The sequence below is a fragment of the Lepidochelys kempii genome, chromosome 2 (assembly GCF_965140285.1).
Source record: "Lepidochelys kempii isolate rLepKem1 chromosome 2, rLepKem1.hap1, whole genome shotgun sequence".
Classification (NCBI taxonomy): Eukaryota; Metazoa; Chordata; order Testudines; family Cheloniidae; genus Lepidochelys; species Lepidochelys kempii.
In genome coordinates, this window is record NC_136381.1 from 214,807,832 (window position 1) to 214,832,989 (window position 25,158).

The 25,158-nt window shown below is 40.4% G+C and overlaps 1 protein-coding gene across 5 annotated transcripts in view; it reads left to right on the forward strand.

Moving 5' to 3' along the window:
* Nucleotides 1-25,158, forward strand: part of CRPPA (CDP-L-ribitol pyrophosphorylase A) — a 201,668-nt gene that overhangs the window by 69,189 nt on the left and 107,321 nt on the right. For all 5 annotated transcript variants that reach the window (XM_073333802.1, XM_073333800.1, XM_073333801.1 and 2 more), the window contains exon 4: nucleotides 12,311-12,415. In XM_073333802.1, the coding sequence (XP_073189903.1) occupies nucleotides 12,311-12,415 (105 nt within the window). The remainder of the gene's footprint in view (nucleotides 1-12,310; nucleotides 12,416-25,158) is intronic.

The following is a 25,158-nucleotide window of genomic DNA, read 5'->3' on the forward strand; positions in this document are numbered from 1 at the left end:
TTTACAACACTGCTGTAAGTCTGTAACCAGAATAGGGTCCCCAATTTTGGTTGGATGTATTCCTGGAGGTTTCATCACATGACAAATTTTAATAAAAGATAAATCTTTAATTCCTGGAGATTCCAGGACAACCTTGGAGGGCTGGCAACCCTAGACCAGAAAGAGGCAGCTAAAAGCAGCCCTATGCTGGTACGAGTTTGCCAGATCTCAGATTCGATAAAATCATGTTCTATGCCGGTCTTTTTCCAGTGTTCATCCTTGGGTTCATTGAGGGGGCTTTCTCAACTGGATCTTCCGAGTAGCAGTGCAGAGTCGCATGCTCTTCATCCACCAAGTCTTCCAGAACATCCTCCATAGTGCCTACCTCCTTGTCTTGACCCTTATCAGCATCCTGAAGGCTGGTAGGCGTGAGGAGGGGGTTGTGAGCCACTTCAGGCTCTCTACTGGGCCCCCCTTGACTGCACCTTGTCCATCTTGTAGAAGGGGCATGTACAACAAGCTCTCCGGACTGAGTCTTTTGTCCTCCTATATAAGAGCCTCAAGTGTTTGATGTGTTCTTGGCATTGGGCTGGAGTGTGCTGAATGACTGCTTTAGTCTTTGTGAAATTTCCCGTTAGAGCTGTTTTTCTGCTGCTGCGTGTGAAGTCATGGAGAGTGATGTACTCCAACCACACATTGATCAGTACCTGGGTCAGCAAGCCAAGCAGCTGCTCTGAGCAGGATTCATGCAGCTGAAAGCTGTTCTGATGTAGTCAGTGCAGCTTACCAACAAGTGCCGACAAGCTGGCGACAGGCAACAGTTGCCCTGCTGATGTCTAGGAAACTCCCAGAGGATGCAGCCAGCTACTGTCTCATCTCTCTCCTCTCAACCACCAGCAAGCTTATGGAAGGGGCACTGCTCCGCCCTCTGTCTGACATTATCAAAGATATCCTCCCAGTGGAGCAGGAAGGATTTTGCCTGATGAGAAATTGTTGTGACCAAATAGTTTCACTCACCGACCACATTGAGGCAGGATTCCAACATAAATTGAAGACAGGGATTGCCTTTGTTGATTTGTCCTCGGCATGTGATGCTGTCTGGAGAGACGGCCTCGTCCTCAAGATCTCCCACGTCATTCACTACTGGCGAACGATCTGTCTCTTGGTGGTGATGACCAGGGACCGCCACTTTAAGGTACACCTTAATGGCCAGATCAGTAGACCAAGAACTCTTAACTCAGGCACCTCTCAGGGCACTGTCCTGGCCCCAATACTTTTTATTCTATACACCACGTATATACCAGAGACAGAGTTGAAGAAATTTTGTGTATGCTGATGACATTGCCCTAGCTACTCTGCACACAAGTTTCCATATAATCAGCTGCACTCTAACCCAAGATCTTAGCAAAATGGCTGATTATTTCCAATGCTGAAACTTAGGGCTAACCTGAAAAAAATTCATGGTGACCGCTTTCCGTCTGAACAATAAAATGGCTAATACCAAACTTAATGTGCAGTTCTGTGGTGAGAATGTCAACCATGAGGCTAACCCAAAGTATCTCGGCATTACACTTGACCTTTCAACAATACCTCGTAAACATCACGCACGATAAGGTTAGGTCTCGTGTCACTTATAATGAAACATCATGGGGCTCCAGACCATGGATCCTACAAACCGCAACAATAGTCTTGGTACGTTCTACGGCATAAATGATCGAGTACATCATATCTGAGTATCCCCTTCATTCTTTCGCCGGAAGCTTGAAGGACATTCACCAGTTCACTGCTGCAGGAACATGCTAGCTATCAAATCTAGATATAAATTTGTAATCATTGCTACCTACCCAAGCCATATGAAAGAAGTAATACAGCTCATTACTGCCGGTGAAAATGAGGACAGGGATCTTTATGTATTGGGTAAGGGTCAGGAAGAAAAGCATTCAAGGCATTGTGGGAATGGGGGAAGGACTACTGAAACTTGAGACCTGACGCACATCCCTTACCCCTGCCCTCACTAAATGGTGTGTACTTACCTACATCCCTCAGATGTGCTAATTTACTTGTTCTCTGTTGCTTTCAGACGTGCTTCTGGAGTTTAGATGTAGACAACGGGGGTTATGGCACAACCGCATGCATGGACACATGTATAGTTGTTAGTATAGCTGTAACCTCAGTGTAAGACAAGCAACAGAAACACACAGGACACAGAGAAAGAACAAAGAAGGTTCCAGATACAGCCAGAGAAGCCTGAGTAGCCTGACCTTGAGGAAAAAGAAGCTGAGAGAGAGAGAGAGAGCTGTTGGGTAAAGAGAAAGAGGCTTTAAACTGTGAGCAAAGAAACTGTTTCCTGTTGTTTGAGTTTTATTGTGTTGAGGGAAACAAGACTTTGAACAGTCTTTGTAAATAAACAGGACTGTACAAAAGAAATACTTGACTCCATCACCAATCTTTCCTTCAAATGGAAACAACCCATTAGATTCTGAAAATTGGGTACCCATTCCAATCAAAGATGAATAACGGTATAAAGGTCTTAAAGATTCATTTAACTGGAACCTTACCTTTTTGTAAGTTATGGTTTCTGTTTATTTTATTTAGCCATGTATGTCCCAAGAATGAGTAAGTGTAACACCAAATATTACAAGACTCAGCAACACTGTTTCCTTCAGTTTGAGAAGTTTAACTCTGTTATGATGGTATGCGTTTGGGAAGTACTAAAACTGGCTGGCCCAGGAAGTGAATGAAACTGCACAGGCAAGGGAGCAGAGCCGTTTAATTGTTTCCTATTGGCTGAGGAGTTATCCCTCATTCTGCTCTGATGGAATGGAACCACAGAAAATAATTATTCTGTAAGATGTTCTCTTTTGTGCAGCCTGTGTGAAGAACAGGTTGTGACGCTGTATGGAATATGGATGACCATTTATTATAATATTGATACCAATATTGTAGAAATTGCAAAGAATCTTACAAGATATGCCATGTAAGGTATCAGTGGCTAAATATGATTAACATGGTTATATGTATGTATAATCTTTGTATTGTGAGTTATAAATATGTGTGGTATATTTGTATTTCAAACTTGTGTTGTGTATCTCGGTGACACCCTCAGACAGATTAGTATCAGCACTATCCAGCCTGCTTGATGGCCTATCAAAGACCATCAACTAGCAATGAACCCACTGAGAGAAGCCAGGGGTTACATCTATAAATCAGCAGGAGATGTAAGGACATGTTTGTGGACAGGGGACTGCAAATGCTTTACCATGCCCACATACTGTAGGTTTGCGTTTGGGACAAAGGAAGTATAAGCCACATGGCACGAACCTGGGTGGATGCACTGATTTTTTTGAAATTATTAATCTGTTTTTGACACTGAATAACTGTCTTTGGTAATTACTGTCTCTGGCACATCAACAATGGAAACTTGCTCAGTTTGCAAGGGACAAGAACAAAAAACATAACCTAAAGCTTTGCCTGTAGCTAATTGGTTTTGTAGTTAAAATGCAAGATTTATTTGTGTCAGTTCAGAAGGGCCCCGGGGGAATGATTCTGTATGATATGTTTGGTAATTCTGTAGTCAAAAATTAGAGTAAAAATGTACCACAGAACTAGACAGGATAGACAGACACATAAAGAAGCAGCTCTGAAGCAATAATACTTTTAAATATTAACTTATATGTGAAAAACAATAAATATCCTATTTCAAGGACAATGAAACAATAAACTGCTGAGAATTTCTGATACTATAAATGTAATAGACTTACTGTTCTAATTACCCATGAAATGTCATCTCACAGCTGCATTCAAAATCAGTGATAGGGACCAAAAGGGTTAATGGCTATTAACATAAAAATAAGAATAAACTCAAAGCTTTTCTCTCTTGAATTGTTAGAAGAGATACATCAGAAACAACTTTATGGTTTTCAGCAAATAACAATACGCAGAGGAGGAAGATGGTAAGGTGTAACCTGCAGTTGCTGTTGCAGAGAAACTCAGTTTCCTAGTTTTTATGTTAGGGAATCTCAGTAGAGTTAATTTTTTAGGATACAACACTCATTTGTGCTCTGTTTTCAGAAAAATCCAAAGGAAAAAAATGTGCATAAAAAACTTCAGAGTTGGTATATGTAATTTACAAATGAAAATGGTAAGGTCTGGATACTACTCAGCTGATTACATCTTATTTGGACATGTTGTATGTTGGTGTAAATAGTCAGCAACCCTGTGATACTACCATTCCTTGTCTCATCTTGCGAAGCACATCTCACTAGGCTTCTAAAGTAATAGGGTGGATGCCATATAATTGTTGCAAACATGATTTCATTTAACTTGGGTATATGGATTAAACAGGATTTGAAAATTGCTTAACTTTGTGCTAGCAGGGGGACCAGACTTTAAGGTTCCACACTGAAATCTATTGCAAACCATCTGGGAATGAATCACTACAAAACTGTGGATCTGTGTCAAAATACAATAAAGAACATACAAAATTTAGTAAACTTTAGTCTGTACACTGTTGCTGAGCTGTGTATGTATCTTGACATAGAATACAATAAAATACAAATATAGGGTGTGATCATCTTCAAACAATTCTGAAAACCCCAAATATACACATTTTACTTTCTTGATTATCCAAGAGCTCAAAAGCATCTTTAAATAACTGTTTTTTCTTCTTTGTTATTCATGATGTCAAACCCATCTGGTTTCTTTCTGTTGTGGATGTGTTTGACGCCAGAGTTCACAGCTGTGTTTCCACCAACTCAAATCTCTGCTCCAAAATTTAAACTCTGCCAATAATTTCATCGAGCTTGGCATCCATAACTGTTATGGCCAACTGTACTATGTCAGGCATTATGTGAAAAGTTTTGATCAAACTGAACTTATATTATTATCTATCTGGATAGCCTGTCTTTTTGAGGCTCTGGCTATTCAGGGCAAGAAACATGTAGAAATTAGAATAATGGTATTTGGGATGCATGGGTCACTGAAAATTTTGTTTATAAATGTCCTGCTTTTCTGAATCATAGACATTTCATGGTTAGGGCTGAATCTCATTATCTGAATTTCTCAAAGAAGTAGCAAAGCTTCCAAAAGCAGCACATTAAAAACAGACTTAAAAATTCACTTGTATGCAAAATTAATCTGAGCTGTCCTTGAACTATGTTCCTTTCATTTCACTATTTCTCACTTGGCATCAGTGATTCATCTCCATAGACTTGCAAAGGAGTCTATTATAAAAAAAACAAAAAAACCACCCTGTTTTTATGTTTAAACAGTTACAGGTAGTGAACAGAGTGGTAAATATCACGGAGTACAAGTGTTAGTGAAATATGTTTTTAATTATTACTATACTTGTGTCATATTTAATTTCTTGAATTCAGCCATACCCTAAAGATGGTTTATCCCATAGATTAAATTCCCCCCATAATGATGTATAATTAATACACTACTAAAATAAAAATAAAATTTTAATTTTATTTGTAAGCTAGTGATTTCAAAGATCTTCCTTCTGCAAACTCCTTCATCTATTCTAAGACAATAGTAAGGTTTACATCTTTCTGGTCTGTGATTGTATAGAGGAGAGCGAAGGTAAGACAAGATTATGACGATCAACAGATGGCGCAGGCAGTGGTGTTTATAAGGAGGGCTTTGGTATGTTTGACCACTGGGAGGCATTCATGGATAGAGGACTGTTCTCGTCGCGTAGACTGCACTTGAATAAGGAGGGTAATACACGTCTGGGATAGAGGTTGGTACAACTGATTAAAAGAGCCTTAAACTAGGAATTTGGGGGAGACAGTTGGGAGATGCTCATGCAATCTCCATGCCTGATTCAAATATTGAACAGGAGGAAAATCAAGTAAAGAGGATATAGCAATGGAGAAAGGAACAAAAGAGTGTAGGAGAATGGACAACAAGAGGAATGATTGTGCCAATACCACTGGCAGTAACAGGTAGGTGATACTGGCAGTGAAATGATTGTACCTAATTGGGCAAGGAATGTGGTTGAAGCCAAGAAGAAACAACTGAGATGTCTACACCAATGCAAGGAGCCTGGGTAACAAAACAGAAGAACTAGAGCAACTGGTGCAGGAAGTGAAACCAGATATGATAGGGATAAGGGAAACATGGTGGAATAGTAGTTGTGACTGGAGTACGGGTTTTGATGGATATGTGCTGTTCAGGGAAGACAGAAATACAGGTGTAGATGGTGGAGTAGCATTGTATATTAATGACAAAGTAGACTGTAAGGAAATGAGAAGTGATGGAATGGATAAAATGGAATTTATTTGGGTCAAATCACTATGGGGAAGAATGGTTACAGAGGCTCCACTGGGACAGTGCTTGGGATCTGCTACAGAGCTCCAGGATCCTATTTGGATATATAGAGAGAACTTTTTCGTATTTGTAATGAAATAAAGACTACTGGGAATTGTGTGATTATGGGAGACCTTAATTTCCCAGATATAAATTGGAGGGCAAGTGCTACTAATAATGATAGGGCCCAGATATTCCTGGGTATGATGGATTTCTTCACCAAATAGTCACTGGACTAACAAAGTGATTTAGTGTTGGTAAGTAGCAAGGAGCTCATAGAACAACTGGTTATAGAGGGCAACCCTGGATAGAATGATCATGAGTTAATTCAGTTTAAATTAAATGGAAGAATAAACAAAAGTAGGTCTGCAAACAGGGCCCTTGATTTCTAAAGGGCAAACTTAAAAAAAATTAAGGGAATTAGGGAAGAAATCCCTAATGGAAATGGACTGAAGAAATCCAGGATCTGAATATGGAGGAGACTTGGAATTACTTTGTCAAACTTGAAGAAACTATCTGAAGCCTCTATCCCAAGGAAGGGGAAACAATTTGTAGGGAAGGATTACAGAAAAAAATTGGATAAACAAGCAACTCAAACAGGTTATTAAGAGAAAGCAAGAAGCCTACAAGGGATGAATCAGCAAGGAAAGCTATCTCTTGGAGGGCAGAATATGTAGGGATAAAGTGAGAACTGCCAAAAGCCAAGCAGAGTTGGCATTTACAAAGGAAATTAAAACCAATAGTAAAAGGTTATTTAACCAGATAAATAAAAAGAAAACAGGGAAAGAAAAGTGGGACCACTAAGGATTGAAGATGAGGTAGAGATAAAATATAAGCCTGGTATGGCTAATGGGAACAAGGATATGGCCAATAATGAGGTTTTTTTAATGAATCTTTAAAGTCAGAGGTTGTATCCTATGACTGGAGAACTGCAAATATATAGTACCTATATTTAAGAAAGGGAAAAAAAAGTGATCTGGGAAACTACAGGCCTGTTAGCTTGACCTCGATTGTATGCAAAGTCTTAGAACAAATCATGGAAGAGAGAGTAATTAAAGACATAGAGGTGAACAGTAATTGGGATAAAATGCAGCATGACTCTATGAAAGAACACATCAGACCAACCTGATCTCTTTCTTTGAGAAGATTGTCCAGATTAGAAACTCAGTTAATGGAAATTTAGGGTATGGCTACACTTGCAGATGTAGAGTGCTTTGAGTTAAACCAGCCTTTGGAGAGCACAGTAGGGAAAGCGCTGAAATCTGTCCACACTGACAACTTCAAGTGCACTGACGTGGGCACATTTGCGGCACTTGCAGTGGCATTGGGCGCGGTGCATTATGGGCAGCTATCCCAGCATGCAAGTGACTGCAATGTGCTTTTCAAAAGGGGATGGGGTGGGGTGTACTGTGACAGGGAGTGTGTTGTGTGTATGTGGGGGGAGAGAGAGTGGGTTTTTGGGGGGCTGAGAGCATGTCACCATGCTCTCTTGTAAGTTCAGACAGCAGCAGACCCCCTTTCCTCCCCCGCCTCTTTCTCTCTCACACAGCATTCCACACTAATGGTTGCTTTGTCTCGGAGCAGATAAGCAGCTGGCTGTCAGAAATGGAGCTTTCAAAGGGCATTCCTACAGTGATTCAAAAACAATGACAAGAGTGGCCGCTTGACTTAAGGGGATTATGGGACATTTCCGGAGGCCGATCAGAGCGTCGTAATGCAACACCTTGTTCACACTGATGCCCGGGCATTGTAGCCAAGGCACAGCAAACGTTATTCCACTCGCTGAGGTGGAGTACCAGGAGCGCTGTAGCTGCGGAGTCAGAGCGCTCTACGTGCCTTGCCAGTGTGGACGAGTAGGGCGCCCGGGGCTGCTTTAATGTGCTCTAACTCGCAAGTGTAGCCAAGCCCTTAGTAGATCTAATCTACCTGGATTTCAGTAAAGCATTTGATACAGTTCCACATGGGAAATTATTAGTTAAATTGGAGAAGATAGGGATTTAATACAAGAAGTGAAAAGTAAGTAAGGAACTGGTTAAAGGGGAGACTGTGCTGGGTTATACTAAAAGGTGAACTGTCAGACTAGAGGAAGGTTACCAATAGAGTTCCTCAAGGATCAGTCTTGGGACCAGTCTTATTGAATATTTTCATTAATGACCTTGGCACAAAAAGTGGGAGTGTGCAAATAAAATTTGTGGATGACACAAAATTGGGAGGTATTGCTAATAACAAAGCAGGACTGGGATATCATACAAGAAGATTTGGATGACATTGAAAACTGGACTAATAGAAATGGGATGAAATTTATTAGTGCAAAGTGAAAGCTCATGCACTTAGGGACTAGCAACAAGAAAACGGCGAATGAGTCCTAGGATGTATCCGGTGATGTATTTCTGGAAGAGATGGAGAAGTGTTATTACCACTTTCCAAGGAACTGGTGAGACCTAATATGGAATACTGTGTGCAATTCTGGTCTTCCATGTTTACGAAAGATGAACTCAAAATGGAACTGGTGCAGAGAAGGGCTACTAGAATGATCAGAAGAATGGAGAACTTACCATACAAGAGGAGACTTAAGGAGCTTGGCTTGTTTAGCCTAACAAAATGAAAGTTGACAGGAGATATGATTGCTTTCTATAAATACAACAGAAGGATAAACACCAGGGAGGGAGAAGAGTTATTTAAGTTACGGATCAATGTTGGCACAAGAACAAGTAGATATAAACTAGCCATCAATATGTTTAGGCTTGAAATTAGAAGAAGGTTTCTAACCATCAGAGGCGTGAAGTTTTGGAACAGCCTTCCCAAGGGAGTAGTGGGACAAAATCCTAACTTGTTTCAAGATTGAGTTTGATAAGTTTGTGGAGGGGATGGTATGATGAGGTTTCCTACAATGGCATGTGGCCCATCTGTGACTGTTATAGCAAATATCTCCAGTGACCATAGATAGGACAGGATTATAGGACAGGGTGGGCTCTGAGTTACTACAGAGAATTCTTTCCTAAGCGTCTGACTGGTGGGTCTTGCCCACATGCTCAGGGTCTAACTGATTGCCATATATGGGGTTGGAAAGAAATTTTCCTTCATGTCAGATTGGCAGAGATCCTGGGGGTTTTTCACCTGCCTTTGTAACATGGGGCACAAGTCACTTGCTGGTTTGGATTAGAGTAGATGGTGGATTCTCTGTAACGTGAAGTCTTTAAATCAAGATTTGAGGACATCAGTAACTCAGCCAGAATTTATGGACCCACTTCTACAGGAGTGGGTGGATGGGGTTCTGTGACCTGCAATGTGCAGGAAATCAGACTGGATGATCATGATGGTCCCTTCTGTCCTTAAAGTCTGTGAGTCTGTGTTACTAGAAAATAATTTGTGTATACATACCTCTTAAGGAGGGAAAATTTTTAATAATAAATGATTGATTGGCATTGAGACTCACTTGAAATACCACCAATATTACTGGTTTTTTTGAATATTTTGTCCCTAAATCCAAATGTGTGCGTAACTTACAATCCCATATTATATATATCAGAAAGCCTGATTCCATGCTGCAGTATATTTGTTGTGGATGTGATTTAGTTCTTTAGTGTATGGCATATAACAGCTTTGTGTAATGTAAATAAAACTGTGGAACTTTTTTCATTGCTCTTGTTATGATGGTATGAATAGTTTCCTGAAACAAGTTCCCTTTCTTTTTAGGTGTGTTACACCTTAATTCATGCTCCTGTTTTATTTTCTTACCTAAAGCTATTAAAAATGGCTATGGAAATATACTGCTAAAATTCAGCTTTTTAAAAAAAATTGGAGGGATAAAAAGCTTTTCTTGCTGGTTGCAAGATGACTGACTGGAAAACCAATTATTCTTATTCATTTAAGTATTACACTAAGAGGCCATTAGAATTTCATACAGTTCTATTTTCTTTATCTGATATATTCCTTTAGGCATTTCACAGATACCTTGCAAGAGATAAACAGGAACAAAGGGAATCTTATATCAACATTGTTATTTGTCATTTGTTCTACACTGGGAACTTACATTGGCCTAGTTATGTCTCCGAGGGGTGTGAAAAATCTACAGCTGCAGAGACATAGCTATGCTGACTTAACCCGCAGTGTAGACAGTGCTAGGCCTGTGGAAGAGTTCTTTCATAAACCTAGCTATTGCCTCTCAGGGAAGTGGGTTAACTACAGCAATGGGAGAACGCTCCTGTTGCTGTAGTGAATGTCTACAATGAAGCTGCTGCAACTGTACCACTGTAGCATTTTAAATATAGACATACCCTTACACTTAAACTTACTGAGGAAATACAAGACTATTGTGAGTCACATTATAGTATTGTTGCTCCTACCTTCTGTAGTCAGCCTAATAGACTTTAAAGAAACTCACAGCTGACATGTTAGGGTTTGTTGTTGTTTTCTGTTTCCTAAATGGAACAAGAGAGAAAAGGAAGGCGGGGCAGGAATCTAAAATAACTGTATTGGGTTACTTTCTCTGTTGCTCCGTAAAATTTCTCAATTTCATACTCCCTGCTTATATGTCAGGACTGAAGTATATGAGTATAAATAGTTTGGGTTCACCCCCACTCCCTGCCCACTGCTGTGTTAAAGTGTTCTGGTTTGGTTTTCCTCTTCTAAATTGCTGTCTGCTACATTTAATTGTGTAGTCATGCTATATTTTAATTACTCAGAGCTTGGAGGACGAAAACTTTTTCCTATGTATTTTTCCCTGGGCTCTGATGTGAACTCTTATTTTTAAATAATAACTGCAGTTATTCCGGAGCATTTGCAGCTATATCTGAGTGGTACTCTAAGTCAAAATTTAGAACTATTTATGTTAACTATGTGTTCCAAAACTGAACATGATAAACAACTTCTCTGCACTGAGCCTGGCACTTTTGCAGTGCCCACCAAATCCAAGGAAGAAGAATTTAATAGTGAAATTTGTGTATAGGAGACCTGCTAGATTCTAGAGGTTTGGACACTTTGCACTGCCTGAGCAGTACAAACAGAACATAATCTAGGGAATTTCCCCTGCAGTGCTGTCGCCTATGCCATCCTCACCCCTTACATCCCTGTGCTGGGAGATGAAGGGTGCAGAGTTCTAACACAATTCTGAGCTGGTTTGTGGTCCTTTAGGGGGTGTAATGTAGCGTAAGGGCTGTTTCACTTGCATCAGGGCCATTACAGCTTGAGATTCAGGGAGTCATGTACCGCAGTCTATGCTTTGTGATGAGTGTAGCTTGGCTCTGGAAAATCTGTCCCCTAATTTTGCTGTCCTGTCTGAATATTTTTGCCTTTCAAGTCCTCGATAATTAGATGTGCTCAGCTGCTTGAAAGGTGTGAGGGGTGAAGAAGGAGTGTGTTTTGGGAGAGTGCCCTTTCATGCTGATAGGAAAGCAAATGGAATTCCAGCCACTTGTCTTCATCTGAAAACTTGTGGCTATAACATGGAGACTTGTTACTCTAGGGTTCTGTATGTGTGTAAAAATGGGAACAAATAAATGGCAGATGCACAGATCTGTAAGGGATGTGGGAAATCTCATTTAACTCCCTTGGCCTCCATCTCCCACACTTCAAAAGACAAAATGAACAATGTATTTAAATGAAAAAGCCCATTCTTCCATGGCTAGCTACCCAGCTCCACATCCTTATGAAGTTTACTGTTAAACTATTTCCATGATACCCGTTAGAAATTAAGGCCTCATCAGCAGCCTTTCATAACTGTAACTTCTGATCATCAAAGTTCAGTACCTAATGGTGTGGCAAGTCTATCTAGACTCATGAAAGTCCATAAATTACTAGAGTCTGGCATCGTGTGAACAGGGTCGGCTTCCTGGCATAACTGCGCCAAAGCGCCTCAGTCCTAACCTACACAACTGTTAAGGCGCCAGTGCTGTGGATAGAACTCTAAGGACACAAAATGTGGTTAAACGAGACAAAATATTTTGTCATTTAGACCATTAATATGGTAATTACACTCTTAAATATAATAACAAATTTGTTCTTGTTTTAATTGCTACAGTGTACTGATTATGACCTGGATTATGGGACAGAATGTTTGCACTTGGCTCTAAAATACTGTAAAACAAATGCCAAACTTATTGAAGGATCGCCTGATCTCTGGAAGGTAAGAGCAATATTGATTTTCTTTTATTTATTTGTTTAGTAAAAACACCACACCAGCTAAAATATCAGATAATTACAAAATATTAAAACTCCTTAAGATTTACAGTAATTATGCCTTTGTTTTACAAGTTTAAAAATTCTAAAAACTTGGGCATGGTTTATAACAGTTGAGGGGTAATGTATAATAAAGATTGGAGGTATTTAAAGAAGTAATTCTTACCCAATTAAGGGTTGAAGAAAGAAATTATTCCTGTATTTGCAGTTCTTCATGTAGCTTGTCAGTACAGATTCACACTCTTGAGGTCTGCTGGCTTGGAACCCTTTGGAAAGTTCTGAATATTGTGAGGCTTCGTGGAGTTCACCTTAAGCTTTGCAACATTCCATGAGTGGTCATATCAAGAGGTGTGACCCCCACATGCAGCCTTGGGTCTTTTTAATTTCTTGGAATCTTGAGTAGACTCCACAAGAGTGGAGATGGAAGCTGGCGAGTGTGCATTTGTGCCAACAAGGAACTTTGAAGAGTTCCATTTAAGATGGGTTGCTTCTTCCTGCTTACAATATTACAAGTACAGATTCCTATCCTTTGGAAATGGATAAAAGAAACAACTTTCTAAGAAGCTGGTTTTGAGGAGGAAACTTGGGGCCTGATCTACTGCCCATTAAACTCAGTGGAGAGAGTTCAGTTGACTTCAGTGGGTATTGAACAGTTACTGGGACTGCTCTCCTGAAGCAAGCATCAGATTTGGAAACCATATTAAGAGAGCAAAGCTGCATAATGATGTGGATTGAGCTCCAGGTCGCGGCTCTCTATGTTTATTTGGGTATATAGGTGGAATAAAACGGTAGCTATCCCAAACTCTAGGTGTCCTGAAGAGCTATTTAAAATGTAGCAGCCCTATAATATATAGTAGTAACTAATTAAACAGTACAGCAAGATGAGGAAAAAGTATCTCAGCCTCCTTAAATACTGTCCCCCAAAAAAGGTCTTCATCCACAAAAACCCCAATAAAAAGACACTGAAGGTCAACACTTTTGAGCTATTTCACATAAGTGAGAAACAAGTTCCAACGCTATAGGGTCTTTTGGATAACTCTTTGACAGCAACTTCCTTTCTTTCAATCAAAGGGACTCAGTTTTGACTGTCTCAGTCGATCACAACCTTGGCAGTATAGCAAGGGGAGAGAGGTTGTCTCTTAGACAAATATCAGGCCACTTAAGGCTTATAGGTAAATGCAAACTGCTTAAACTCAATCAGAAACCAACAGGCAACCAATGCAGACCACAGAGCACCAATACAATATGTTAACATCAAGGTTCCCTGCTCAAACGTGCATTCTGTCACTTTCTGAATAGAGTTAAGATGCAGTCCCAAGTATACCATTGTAATCTAGTCTTAAAGTCACCAAGAAATAATTGACACAAGCAAGGTACACATGGGAAAGAGAAGCCTTTGCTGCCACAAAGTACCAAAAAAGAAATAGATTTATGAAAATTTAGGAGACCTCAGATTTTTGTTATTTTTTTTTAAATTTTGAACAGGTGCAGTTAGTATTCATAGATAATATGAGCTCACTGGGCTTGGTTCCACATTGAAGGAGCTCAGATACCCTTCTAGGCTCCTTGGTCTTGACTTCATTTTGACTAGGGGAACTTGCCCAAGCACACCATCCATTTATGGTGCCAAAAAGAGAGGTCACTCATAGTACATATTCATAATATGGTCGTCCCTCCCCTTTTATACATATTTTAACCAGCAGTGACAGGGTAAATAATTCTGACCTTCAAATTATTATTATTTGGCATCTATTGAGTTAGTATCTCCTTGAGTTGAAGAGGAGCAAACCATGCCGTTTGGCACTATTATTTTAGTCTCCCCACAATCTCTGGCAGATGTCACTGCTTTGGTGACACATGGGCAGGGAGATTTGATTTAAATCAAATTGATTCAAATCATGATTTAAATCATTAATCAGGAAGCCTCGATTTAATCATGGATTTCTACATAAAAGTGCATTCTTGTTGGTTGTTATCACCTTAGTACATATTCTTCACAATTCAGAGATAGATGTAGGTTTCATTTTTAGAAGGTACACACTATACGTTTTTAAAGTGATTTATTTTGAAAACTTTTCAGATTAGTTTTACAGCTATATCAGAAAATGAATGATTGTTTGGTTATTTCATTTACAAAAGGTAATTGAAGCAGATATTTATGAAGTTATTGGGAGGTGAACTATCTCCAGTTCAACAGGTTAATCATTAATATTTGGAAGATTTTCTTGCCATGCTGTATTAGAAGGAGAACATCACCAGACAGACATTTAAATTGTTTTATTTAACTAAAACAACGTTATGTATTCCGGATTTTTTTTTCTTTAACAGCAAACATATTTTAACAAAATAAGCATATGAATTTTTGAACTTAGTTAAACATTTAAGTTTTATAAAATCAGGTTTGCTTTTGTTAAAATTGTTTTTAACTAAAATACTTAAATGACATTTAAAAAAAACCCAGAAAAATTAAATCGACTATGTCAGCCAGGTCAACATGAGGAACTTAAAATATTGGCTTCTGTAGCTAACTCAGTCGTCTTCACCTTCATTTTCCTGTTTGTTCGTAATCTGGAATGAAAAAACAAGCTTTCCTGCTTTTTCAGGCCCCAAACGATTTCTCAATTTGGAATGATTTAGTCCAAAGGAAGAAAATATTCTTTCTACATCGGCAGAAGAAGCTACTGCTGTTAAAAGTGAGATTATCACTTTAACGGTCTCTGAATCCAAATGCTTAAGTGACTTCCACCAGTTCACTGGGGTGACTTTCTTTAAAACATCAGCAGCAAACGTATATTTCTTGACTGGTTCACCCTTAGCTCTGAAGTTTTATAGTTGGCATTATGGAGGGATGATTGTCCATGTCATAGCCAACTCCTCTTCTTCAGGAGTTAAAGTTTGACCCTGGTAACAAGTATTGAGAATATTTGCAAGAATATGAGCTGGAGATAGTGCTTGTCCCATTCGTTTTTTTAATGCTTGTAATTTAACTCTGTCATTGCATATTTCTCTTTTTAAGATCTCACTCGGTTCCTTGCAAAATTCAACAGCGTCAGCAATAAAACCGCTATTTCCCTGCATTTTGTTCAAGGTGACAGAAATAGGCTTCAGGGTACTCAGCATGTGTTCAATGTTTCTCTTAAGCCCAATGTTGAGAACTTTGGCTGTGACAGCGCCATCTATTTTTTCCACGATTTTGTTCACAAACTGTCATCAGATTAGGCCAGTTCTTGATATAGTGCTCAAACCAGTCCACTACTGAGCTCCATCACATGTCTTGGGGGAGAGTTAGCTTGGTTCCTCCCACTTTGTTCAGAGAGCTGCTGAAAAGTGGTTGTTACGGAAGTATTTTGCAATTTCAACAACATTAGCCTTTATTTCTGGAACACTGAAGTCTTTGGCTAGGAGGTGCATCAAATGAGCATTGCAACTGTATAGTCATTAGTGTGGGACTCTCTTCTAAATAGTTTCTTCTCATCTTGGATACATTTGCAGCATAGTCTGTGACCAAGCTGCATACTAGACATTTGCATTTTTTTCACAGTTTGTACTAGCTTTTAGTGCTACTTCTTGTAAGTATTCTGCTGTGTGTGCATTTCCTGATGTATCAGTTGTTTCTGTAAGGAAGCCATTCCCTTCTTCTGTTGTCACACAAGCACATACAACAGGCTCATTGTGGACATTACTCCACCCATCAAGACTCAGGTTAACAATTTAATGCTCTACAACTTTTGCATACTGTTCAATTTCTCTTTCATACACTTTATCCAGCAATTTGCCTGCGACATCTGCTCTGTTGGGTGGACTGTATCCTGGTCTTAGTGACTGAACCAAGTTAATGAAGTGTGGGTTCTCAGTCATACGGAAGGGAGAGTTTGTTGTATAAAGAAACAGGGCAATTTTTTTGACAATGACCTCTTTTTGTAATTTGCTGGGTTTTATTACAAACTTATCTATGGCTGTTTCTGGATGGTGGAGGCTTTTTTTTTTCTTTTTGCTGCAGGTGATAAACTGTGGCTATGTGACATACATGATGTGACTGAAACACTATCATTGGCAGATAACTCTGAAACTATAAGAGATGGTGGTGATCTTGAAGGTGGATAGTCTTCAGAATCCTGTATGTTGAGGATGGATTCTCCTAAACAAAATAAGTCAATGCAGTTATTTAATTATTATTACCATACTGCTTATTTAGTATTACTCATTGCATTCACTGACACTCAGTACTACTTTAAAGGTGAAATTGTAAAAGGAAGATCCGCGTATTTCATCTATTTATTTTTTATCACAACTGCATCTAAAATCATAGTATCATAGAGTAACAACTATATTTTTTGCTCAAACATGAGAATTCAAAAATAGTCGAGAAGGAAGACCGGCAGTCCTTAAGAAAGAAGTCTGAAATAAAAATGTTTACCAACCTGAAAATCCTGCATGTTCAGACATGTTCCTTTGATCATCTTCAACGCAGCTTCCTCCTGAGAAGGAACACTTCTCATGATGTTGTTTCATTCGGGCAACCAGGCCTTGCATTTTTTTCTTGCACTCTTTGCATTTTGCATGCATGCCTGTCTTACCCACAGGTAGAGAAACTTCATTCAAATAATCCCAAACTGGGTCTCTCTTACGGCCTGCTGCCATTATAGCTTTTCTCTTCTAGTGAGAGAATGGAATGGTAGATCTCAAATCAATGAAGGCTACACTCAGAAAGGCCTCAAGACTCCTGGAATATGCTGCTCAAAGTGTTTCACTTTTGTTTCTTTTGCCTGTCCCTCCCTTCTCACATTTATCTCCAGGCTGCTTCTCCTTGTCCAGATCTATTCTGCCCCCAACAATCTTCTATTCATTGAACTTTTTTGAAGCTTTGCACTTTTAGAGAGAGGTAAGGGATTGACTTTGTGTACACAAATTTGCAGAGGGACAATAGGGTTGAGGTCTGTTATTTATTTAATTATTTATTTAAACACATTTTTGCTGTTAACAAGCATGTTATCTTTGGAGACACAAATCCACAGTTTGAGAACTGCAAAACTAAGCATCTCTGATGGTATCTTCTAGACTGAGCACTGAGTCCCATTGGGTAGATAGAAAGATTAACCTAAATAATCTATACAGAAGCCCCTGGAATCCCATAAGATTGGGTCCCTAATCCATGAACTCATTTACAAAACTTTTCTTAAAAACGTTACATGAATATATTGTCTCATACTATAGAATTAGAATTTATAATCCCTATTCCATTATGAGATATCTTTGAGCTATAATGTATCTATCTTTAGATAGGTTTTTTCCCCAAAACTCATTTTATATAAAAAAAAAAAAATCCATTTTATTTATTTATTTATTTATTTATTTAAATCATTGATTTTTACCTACCCTGCTTTAAATGTCAGTGCTAATATCTGGCTTCATTTTACAATTTCTACTACATTTCACTGTAAAGACAAGCTCTGATTGTAAGCTTTTTATGGTGATTTTTTCCAAAACAATTCTTATTATGGTCCACCCTACAATGACCCAGGGTATGTCTACACTACGAAATCAGGTCGAATTTATAGAAGTCGTTTTTTTAGAAATCGGTTTTATATATTCGAGTGTCTGTGTCCCCACAGAAAATGCTCTAAGTGCAGTAACTCGGTGGAGTGCTTCCACAGTATCGAGGCTAGCGTCGACTTCCGGAGCGTTGCACTGTGGGTGGCTATCCCACAGTTCCTGCAGTCTCCGCTGCCCATTGGAATTCTGGGTTGAGATCCCAATGCCTGATGGGGCTAAAACATTGTCGCGGGTGGTTCTGGGTACATATCGTCAGGCCCCCATTCCCTCCCTCCCTCCCTCCGTGAAAGCAAGGGCAGACAATCGTTTCACGCCTTTTTTCCTGAGTTACCTATGCAGACGCCATACCACGGCAAGCGTGGAGCCCGCTCAGGTAGCAGTCACAGTATGTCTCCTGGGTGCTGGCAGACACGGTACTGCATTGCTACACAGTAGCAGCAACCCATTGCCTTCTGGCAGCAGACGGTACAATATGACTGGTAGCCGTCATCGTCATGTCCGAGGTGCTCCTGGCCACGTCGGCCGGGAGCGCCTGGACAGATATGGGCGCAGGGACTAAGTTTGGAGTGACTTGACCAGGTCATTCTCTTTAGTCCTGCCGTCAGTCATATTGAACCGTCTTATGGTGAGCAGGCAGGCAATACGGATTGCTAGCAGTCGTACTGTACCATCTTCTGCCGAGCAGCCATGAGATGTGGATGGCATGCAGTCCTTCTGCACTGTCTGCTGCCAGCCAAAGATGTAAAAGATAGATGGAGTGGATCAAAACAAGAAATAGACCAGATTTGTTTTGTACTCATTTGCTTCCCCCCCCCGTCTAGGGGACTCATTCCTCTAGGTCACACTGCAGTCACTCACAGAGAAGGTGCAGCAAGGTAAATCTAGCCATGTATCAATCAGAGGCCAGACTAACCTCATTGTTCCAATAAGAACAATAACTTAGGTGCACCATTTCTTATTGGAACCCTCTGTGAAGTCCTGCCTGAAATACTCCTTGATGTAAAGCCACCCCCTTTGTTGATTTTAGCTCCCTGAAGCCAACCCGCCACATTTGAGCTTCAGCCCTGTCTTCAGCCCTCCACTTACTCTCTTCAGCCTGCCACCTCTCCTCCCGGTCATTTTGTGTTTTCCTGCACTCTGACATTATTTGCCTCCACGCATTCGTCTGTGCTCTGTCAGTGTGGGAGGACAGCATGAGCTCAGAGAACATTTCATCACGAGTGCGTTTTTTTTTTCTTTCTAAGCTTCACTAGCCTCTGGGAAGGAGAAGATCCTGTGATCATTGAAACACATGCAGCTGGTGGAGAAAAAAAAAGGGACAGCGGTGTTTAAAAAGACACATTTTATAAAACAGTCGCTACACTCTTTCAGGGTAAACCTTGCTGTTAACATTACATACATAGCACATGTGCTTTCGTTACAAGGTCGCATTTTTCCTCCCCCTACCGCATGGCTACCCCCTCAACCCTCCCCCCTCCCCGTGGCTAACAGCGGGGAACATTTCTGTTCAGCCACAGGTAAGCAGCCCAGCAGGAACGGACTCCTCTGAGTGTCCCCTGAAGAAAAGCACCCTATTTCAACCAGGTGACCATGAATGATATCTCACTCTCCGGAGGATAACACAGAGAGATAAAGAACGGATGTTGTTTGAACGCCAGCAAACATACACTGCAATGTTTTGTACAATGATTCCCGAGTACGTGTTACTGGCCTGGAGTGGTAAAGTGTCCTACCATGGAGGACCCAATAAGGCTGCCCTCTCCAGAAACCTTTTGCAAAGGCTTTGGGAGTACATCCAGGAGAGCCGCAAATGCCAGGGCAAAGTAATCCTTTCACATGCTTGCTTTTAAACCATGTATAGTATTTTAAAAGGTACACTCACCAGAGGTCCCTTCTCCGCCTGCTGGGTCCAGGAAGCAGCCTTGGGTGGGTTCAGGGGGTACTGACTCCAGGTCCAGGGTGAGAAACAGTTCCTGGCTGTCGGGAAAACCGGTTTCTCCGCTTGCTTGCTGTGAACTATCTACAACCTCATCATCATCATCTTCTTCGTCCCCAAATCTGCTTCCGTGTTGCCTCCATCTCCATTGAAGGAGTCAAACAACACAGCTGGGGTAGTGGTGGCTGAACCCCCTAAAATGGCATGCAGCTCAACATAGAAGCGGCATGTTTGGGGCTCTACCTGGAGTGGCCGCTCGCCTCTCTGGTTTTCTGGTAGGCTTGCCTCAGCTCCTTAAGTTTCATGCGGCACTTCTTCGGGTCCGTGTTATGGCCTCTGTCCTTCATGCCCTGGGAGATTTTGACAAAGGTTTTGGCATTTCGAAAACTGGAACGGAGTTCTGATAGCACGGATTCCTCTCCCCATACAGCGATCAGATCCCATACCTGCTGTTCAGTCCATGCTGGAGCTCTTTTGCGATTCTGGGACTCCATCATGGTCCCCTCTGCTGATGAGCTCTGCATGGTCACCTGCAGCTTGCCACGCTGGCCAAACAGGAAATGAGATTCAAAAGTTCGCGGTTCTTTTCCTGTCTACCTGGCCAGTGCATCTGAGTGGAGAGTGCTGTCCAGAGCGGTCACAATGGAGCACTCTGGGATAGCTCCCGGAGGCCAATACCGTTGAATTGTGTCCACAGTACCCCAAATTCGACCCGGTAAGGCCGATTTAAGCGCTAATCCACTTGTCAGGGGTGGAGTAAGGAAACTGATTTTAAGAGCCCTTTAAGTCGAAATAAAGGGCTTCATCGTGTGGACGGGTGCAGGTTTACATCGATTTAACGCTGCTAAATTCGACCTAAAGTCCTAGTGTAGACCAGGGCCCAGAAACTTTGAAGCCCAAAAGTCTCCTGATTTTTTAATTAATTAATTAATGTATTGAGAACCCCTGACAAATTTCTGGCTTTGTTGGAGGCTTTTGCCTCAAGTGAAGGGAAACTCAACAGAGGTGCTGTGTTGAAGTGAGGTTGCTCTACTGACTCATAAAAAATAGAGATGTTCATTAGTGATATTCAACTAAATTTTCTCCACCCCTGAAAGGAGTAGAATGCACCTAAAGGAGTACAGAGATGGGGTAAGGTGGCAGGCAGAAAATGTATATGGCACTGATATACAATAAGATAAAAATCAGAACAGTACTAACAAACAGGAAAGAGTCTTGGTAACAATGGAGCCAGGAAGGTCTTAGAAAGCCATAGATGCAAAACCACAATGAACCATTAGCCATAATGAGGATGGAGGACATTCAAAGGCAGAGAGCCCCCACAGCTAATGAACAGAAACCACATCAGGACTGTTGGGAAACAAAGGAAGAGACTGTAAAGGAGAAAAGACAGAGTATGGTCTTTGCTTGCGGAAGTGTCTTATGGGAAGAATGAATTGACAGAAGCAATTCCAGGAGACAGAGGGCTGTTGGGATTGTTACAACAGAATGTTGGATCATATTAAAGAAGTTCTGTATTAAAATCACAAATGAGTTTGGTTCCCCAGAGTTTAAATTCCAGGGTATTACTAATTAAGAGGTCTCTTGGTTTTTGGTACTGTTTCTCTCCCTCTATGTATGAAACTTGCAAGCTGCTAATTGTGTTAGTACATTCTAAGACAGAGTCTGTTCTCAAAGCAATTCACAGAGAGAGAGACTCAAAGCAATACTCTAACAACAGAAACAGCACCCAGAGACTCCCCACCCTTTTGTTGTATTAACCATTGTGATTAAAATAGAGATAGAGGATGTATGTGGATGGATGCTTGGTGTGGATAATAACTGAATGATCAGGGAGGTGCCAGCCTAAGAATCCAGTGTCCATCGGCTGAAGGAGGCGTCAAGTGGAAATAACCAGAGGACCCCACCCGGAGGGCAGACTGGAATCCACCCAACAGCCTCAAGAATGGGAGAACCAAAGAACAAGATAACATCTTGGAGCCGTCAGGAATGTGCTATCTGCTGATTGATTCAGCAACAGCATGATGAAGCAATTCCCATAGACTGGCATAGGAAGAAATTCCTATAAAAATAGACTCTAAAAAGTGAGAACTTTGGGGTCTGATTCTGCAAACCAACTTCCAGGAGCATCAGATGAGCATCTGACAAGGCCCTGCTCCCTCCTCATGTCCAGGCCACCTGGCCAGTGGCTTGGCATGAGCAACTCTAAGGCTGGTAACTATGATAACAACCTTGCAGAACCTGTGTGTGTATGTTTGTATGAATGAATGTGTGAATAAATATGAGATTGAATGGAATGTTATAACTATAACTAACTGCTTACTATGATTCTTTCTGTATTCACAATAAATGTGGTATTTTGCCTTTTTCCCTTTAATAAGATCCTGCTGGTTTTTATTTTATTGGTACAACAAGAAAAACAGACTAACCTGCGTTGAGGAAGAAGAGTGTAAGCATGTTAGGAATGAGAGTATGAGGAACACATTGCTACAGAGTCTGTGGAATTGATGGTCATATCTTGACACCAAAGAGCTCTGAAAATAGATTTTCTTGCTAGAAATAGAAATGCCCTCTTTCTAGGTAAGTCTTGAGATCTCTTTGGTATTCTCATACTTCTCAATCTGTGCACTGTCTTCAGCACTGTCAATTACTTCCTCTTTTCAGAAATTTCCTCTGCTACTAGATTCAGAGACTGTGCTCACTTGGTTCTTTTCCCTTTGAATGTATCTTGTCTTCTCCCTCTTTCTGTAGGAGTCCCTTAGTGCTGTGTCTTCTTCCTCTAGATTTTATTCCTGGTTGACTTCAGTACGTGCATCAGCTTTCTTTGCTGTCTTTATGTTGAGACTTCCATATCTACCTTTCCAGCCTGACCTTTACCCTTTCAGAGTGTCTCTGACTGTCTGTTCAACATCTGTTCCTGGAAGTCAGCTGCCAACCCAAACTCAAAATTACTAAAACTCAAAGTCCTCATCTTTCCTCTTCTCTTTAATAAAATAGGCAACTTGCCATCCCCTCCGACCCTAAGGCTTGTTGGCCAAATTTTTTCTTTTTACTTTACTCTTGCCTTCTTTCCCTACATCAGTTCTGTACCTGAAAATGTGCTGATATTTTTTTCTGAAGTGCCCTCAAATGCATCTGTTCTTTTTTGTTTCCACCACCAAAACCCTCCCCTGTGCCCTGATCATCTACAGCAATCTCTCTGTGACCTCCTGACTCTTGCTTCACTCCCTCTTCAGTCTATCAAAAATGCAGTTGTAAAGAGTATCTCTCACTCACCAGTCCAGTCATGTCCAGATGCTGCTCTTCTGGTCTTTTCAGTAGTATTCCTTTGTAGCAAACTAAAGCTCTTTTCCTCCCCTTCATTGCTCCTGCATATCACTCTGCTCTCTGGTTAGGGGTTTGTCTGGTGCTTTTTTTTTGCACTCTTGAACACAGATTTCCAAAGTACTAGGCTTGCTTCCTAACAACAGAACCCTGCTTTCTCTCCCTCACTGGTCTTAGGATAATGGAACCACAAAGGTGCTGTGAAGCTACTTTTGCCTCTCCACCTCTGGCAATGCTCCAAGTGCAGCACATGGATGGTTATCTCTGGGAGGTGATACCTCTTTGCATTACTTAGGGAGGTTGTGGAATCTCCTTTGAAGTTTTTAAGGTCAGGCTTGACAAAGCGTTGGCTGGGATGATTTAGTTGAGGATTGGTCCTGCTTTGAGTAGGGGGTTGGACTAGATGAGCTCCTGAGGTCCCTTCCAACCCTGATATTCTATGATTCTCTGGAGACACAAATCCACAGTTTGAGAACTGCAAAACTAAGCGTCTCTGATGGTATCTTCTAGACTGAGCACTGAGTCCCATTGGGTAGATAGAATGATTAACCTAAATAATCTATACAGAAGCCCCTGAAACCCATAAGATTGGGTCCCTAATCCATGAACTATTGGAACTCATTTACAAACTTTTCTTAAACATTACATTAATATATTGTCTTATATGATAGAATTAGAATTTATAATCCCTGTTCCATGATGCGATATCTGAGCTATAATGTATCTTAATTAAAACTATTTGTAGATAAGTTTTCTCCTCAAAAAGCTTTTTATCAAAAAAATCCGATTTTAAATAAAAAAAAAATATTCTTAAATTTTTTTTTAAGTAATTGATTTTTATCCATCCTGCACATGGGTTGCTTTTTGGAGGTTTCCTTGCAACCATAAAGATTAAAGATTTAGGTTTTTTTAAAATGAAATCTGAGAATCTGGAGAACAAGATGACGTCTTAAAAGAGGTGATGGCATGGTGTACTTGTTCTTCTGAGTCACCAACTTGCGTCCTGTGTACTTTACAGGGACCTTTTAACATCCAAGTTGATTGACTTGTTAGAAACCACTCTACAAACTTAATAGTGATACTTTGTTGTCTGTTGATACTCCAATGAGTCTTATGTTGTCATCTTATGATTTCCACCGAAACCATCTTCATAGTAAACATAATTATTACTTTGGTGTTTTTTGATCATTCTGTATCCTTTTGTTTAAGTTCCCCCATTTTCTTTTAGCACCTCAGTTATTGTTCTCCTGCTCTGATATGTGGGTTTTAGTGGAGGGTGTATCAAGCATGCCTTGCACTGCATTCAGTAAGATCTGAAACTTCTTGATTGAGGTCTCTTCAGACCCTTATTTTATTGTGAAATCCACTGTTTACCATGTCTGATGATGACTGTAGATCCTTCGCTATTGTCAAGGTTGGTGTGGATTCAGATGCCCAAGACTGTGCCCCTCCAGCTTAAAGATATTATTGTTGGTTTGCGGTTAGTGAAGCATTATTCCTCAAGACTTTTCTTCTCTCAGAGTAGCTATTGTATTTTTGTAGCATGAAATTTTTCAACAGTCTATTATTTTAGGATTCATAAGTACATTGCTAGGTCTGGAGCCAGTTCAAAACACATCATCCATCTTGCACAGTAAATTTCCACTCAACGTTATTTCTAATAAGACAGTAGTAAGTCTTAGATGAAGAGGTGATGTATTGAACCTTCAGCACTACTTGTACAACGCTATCATTTTTAGAGCAGAATTTAAGACATTCCTTATGCATTGACTGCATAAAACAAAAAATTTTAAAATAATTTTTTGGGAGAATATTTTTTCAGAAGCACAAAATCTCTACCATCTATTTTCTTATTCATCCTCCCTAAAGAACAGATT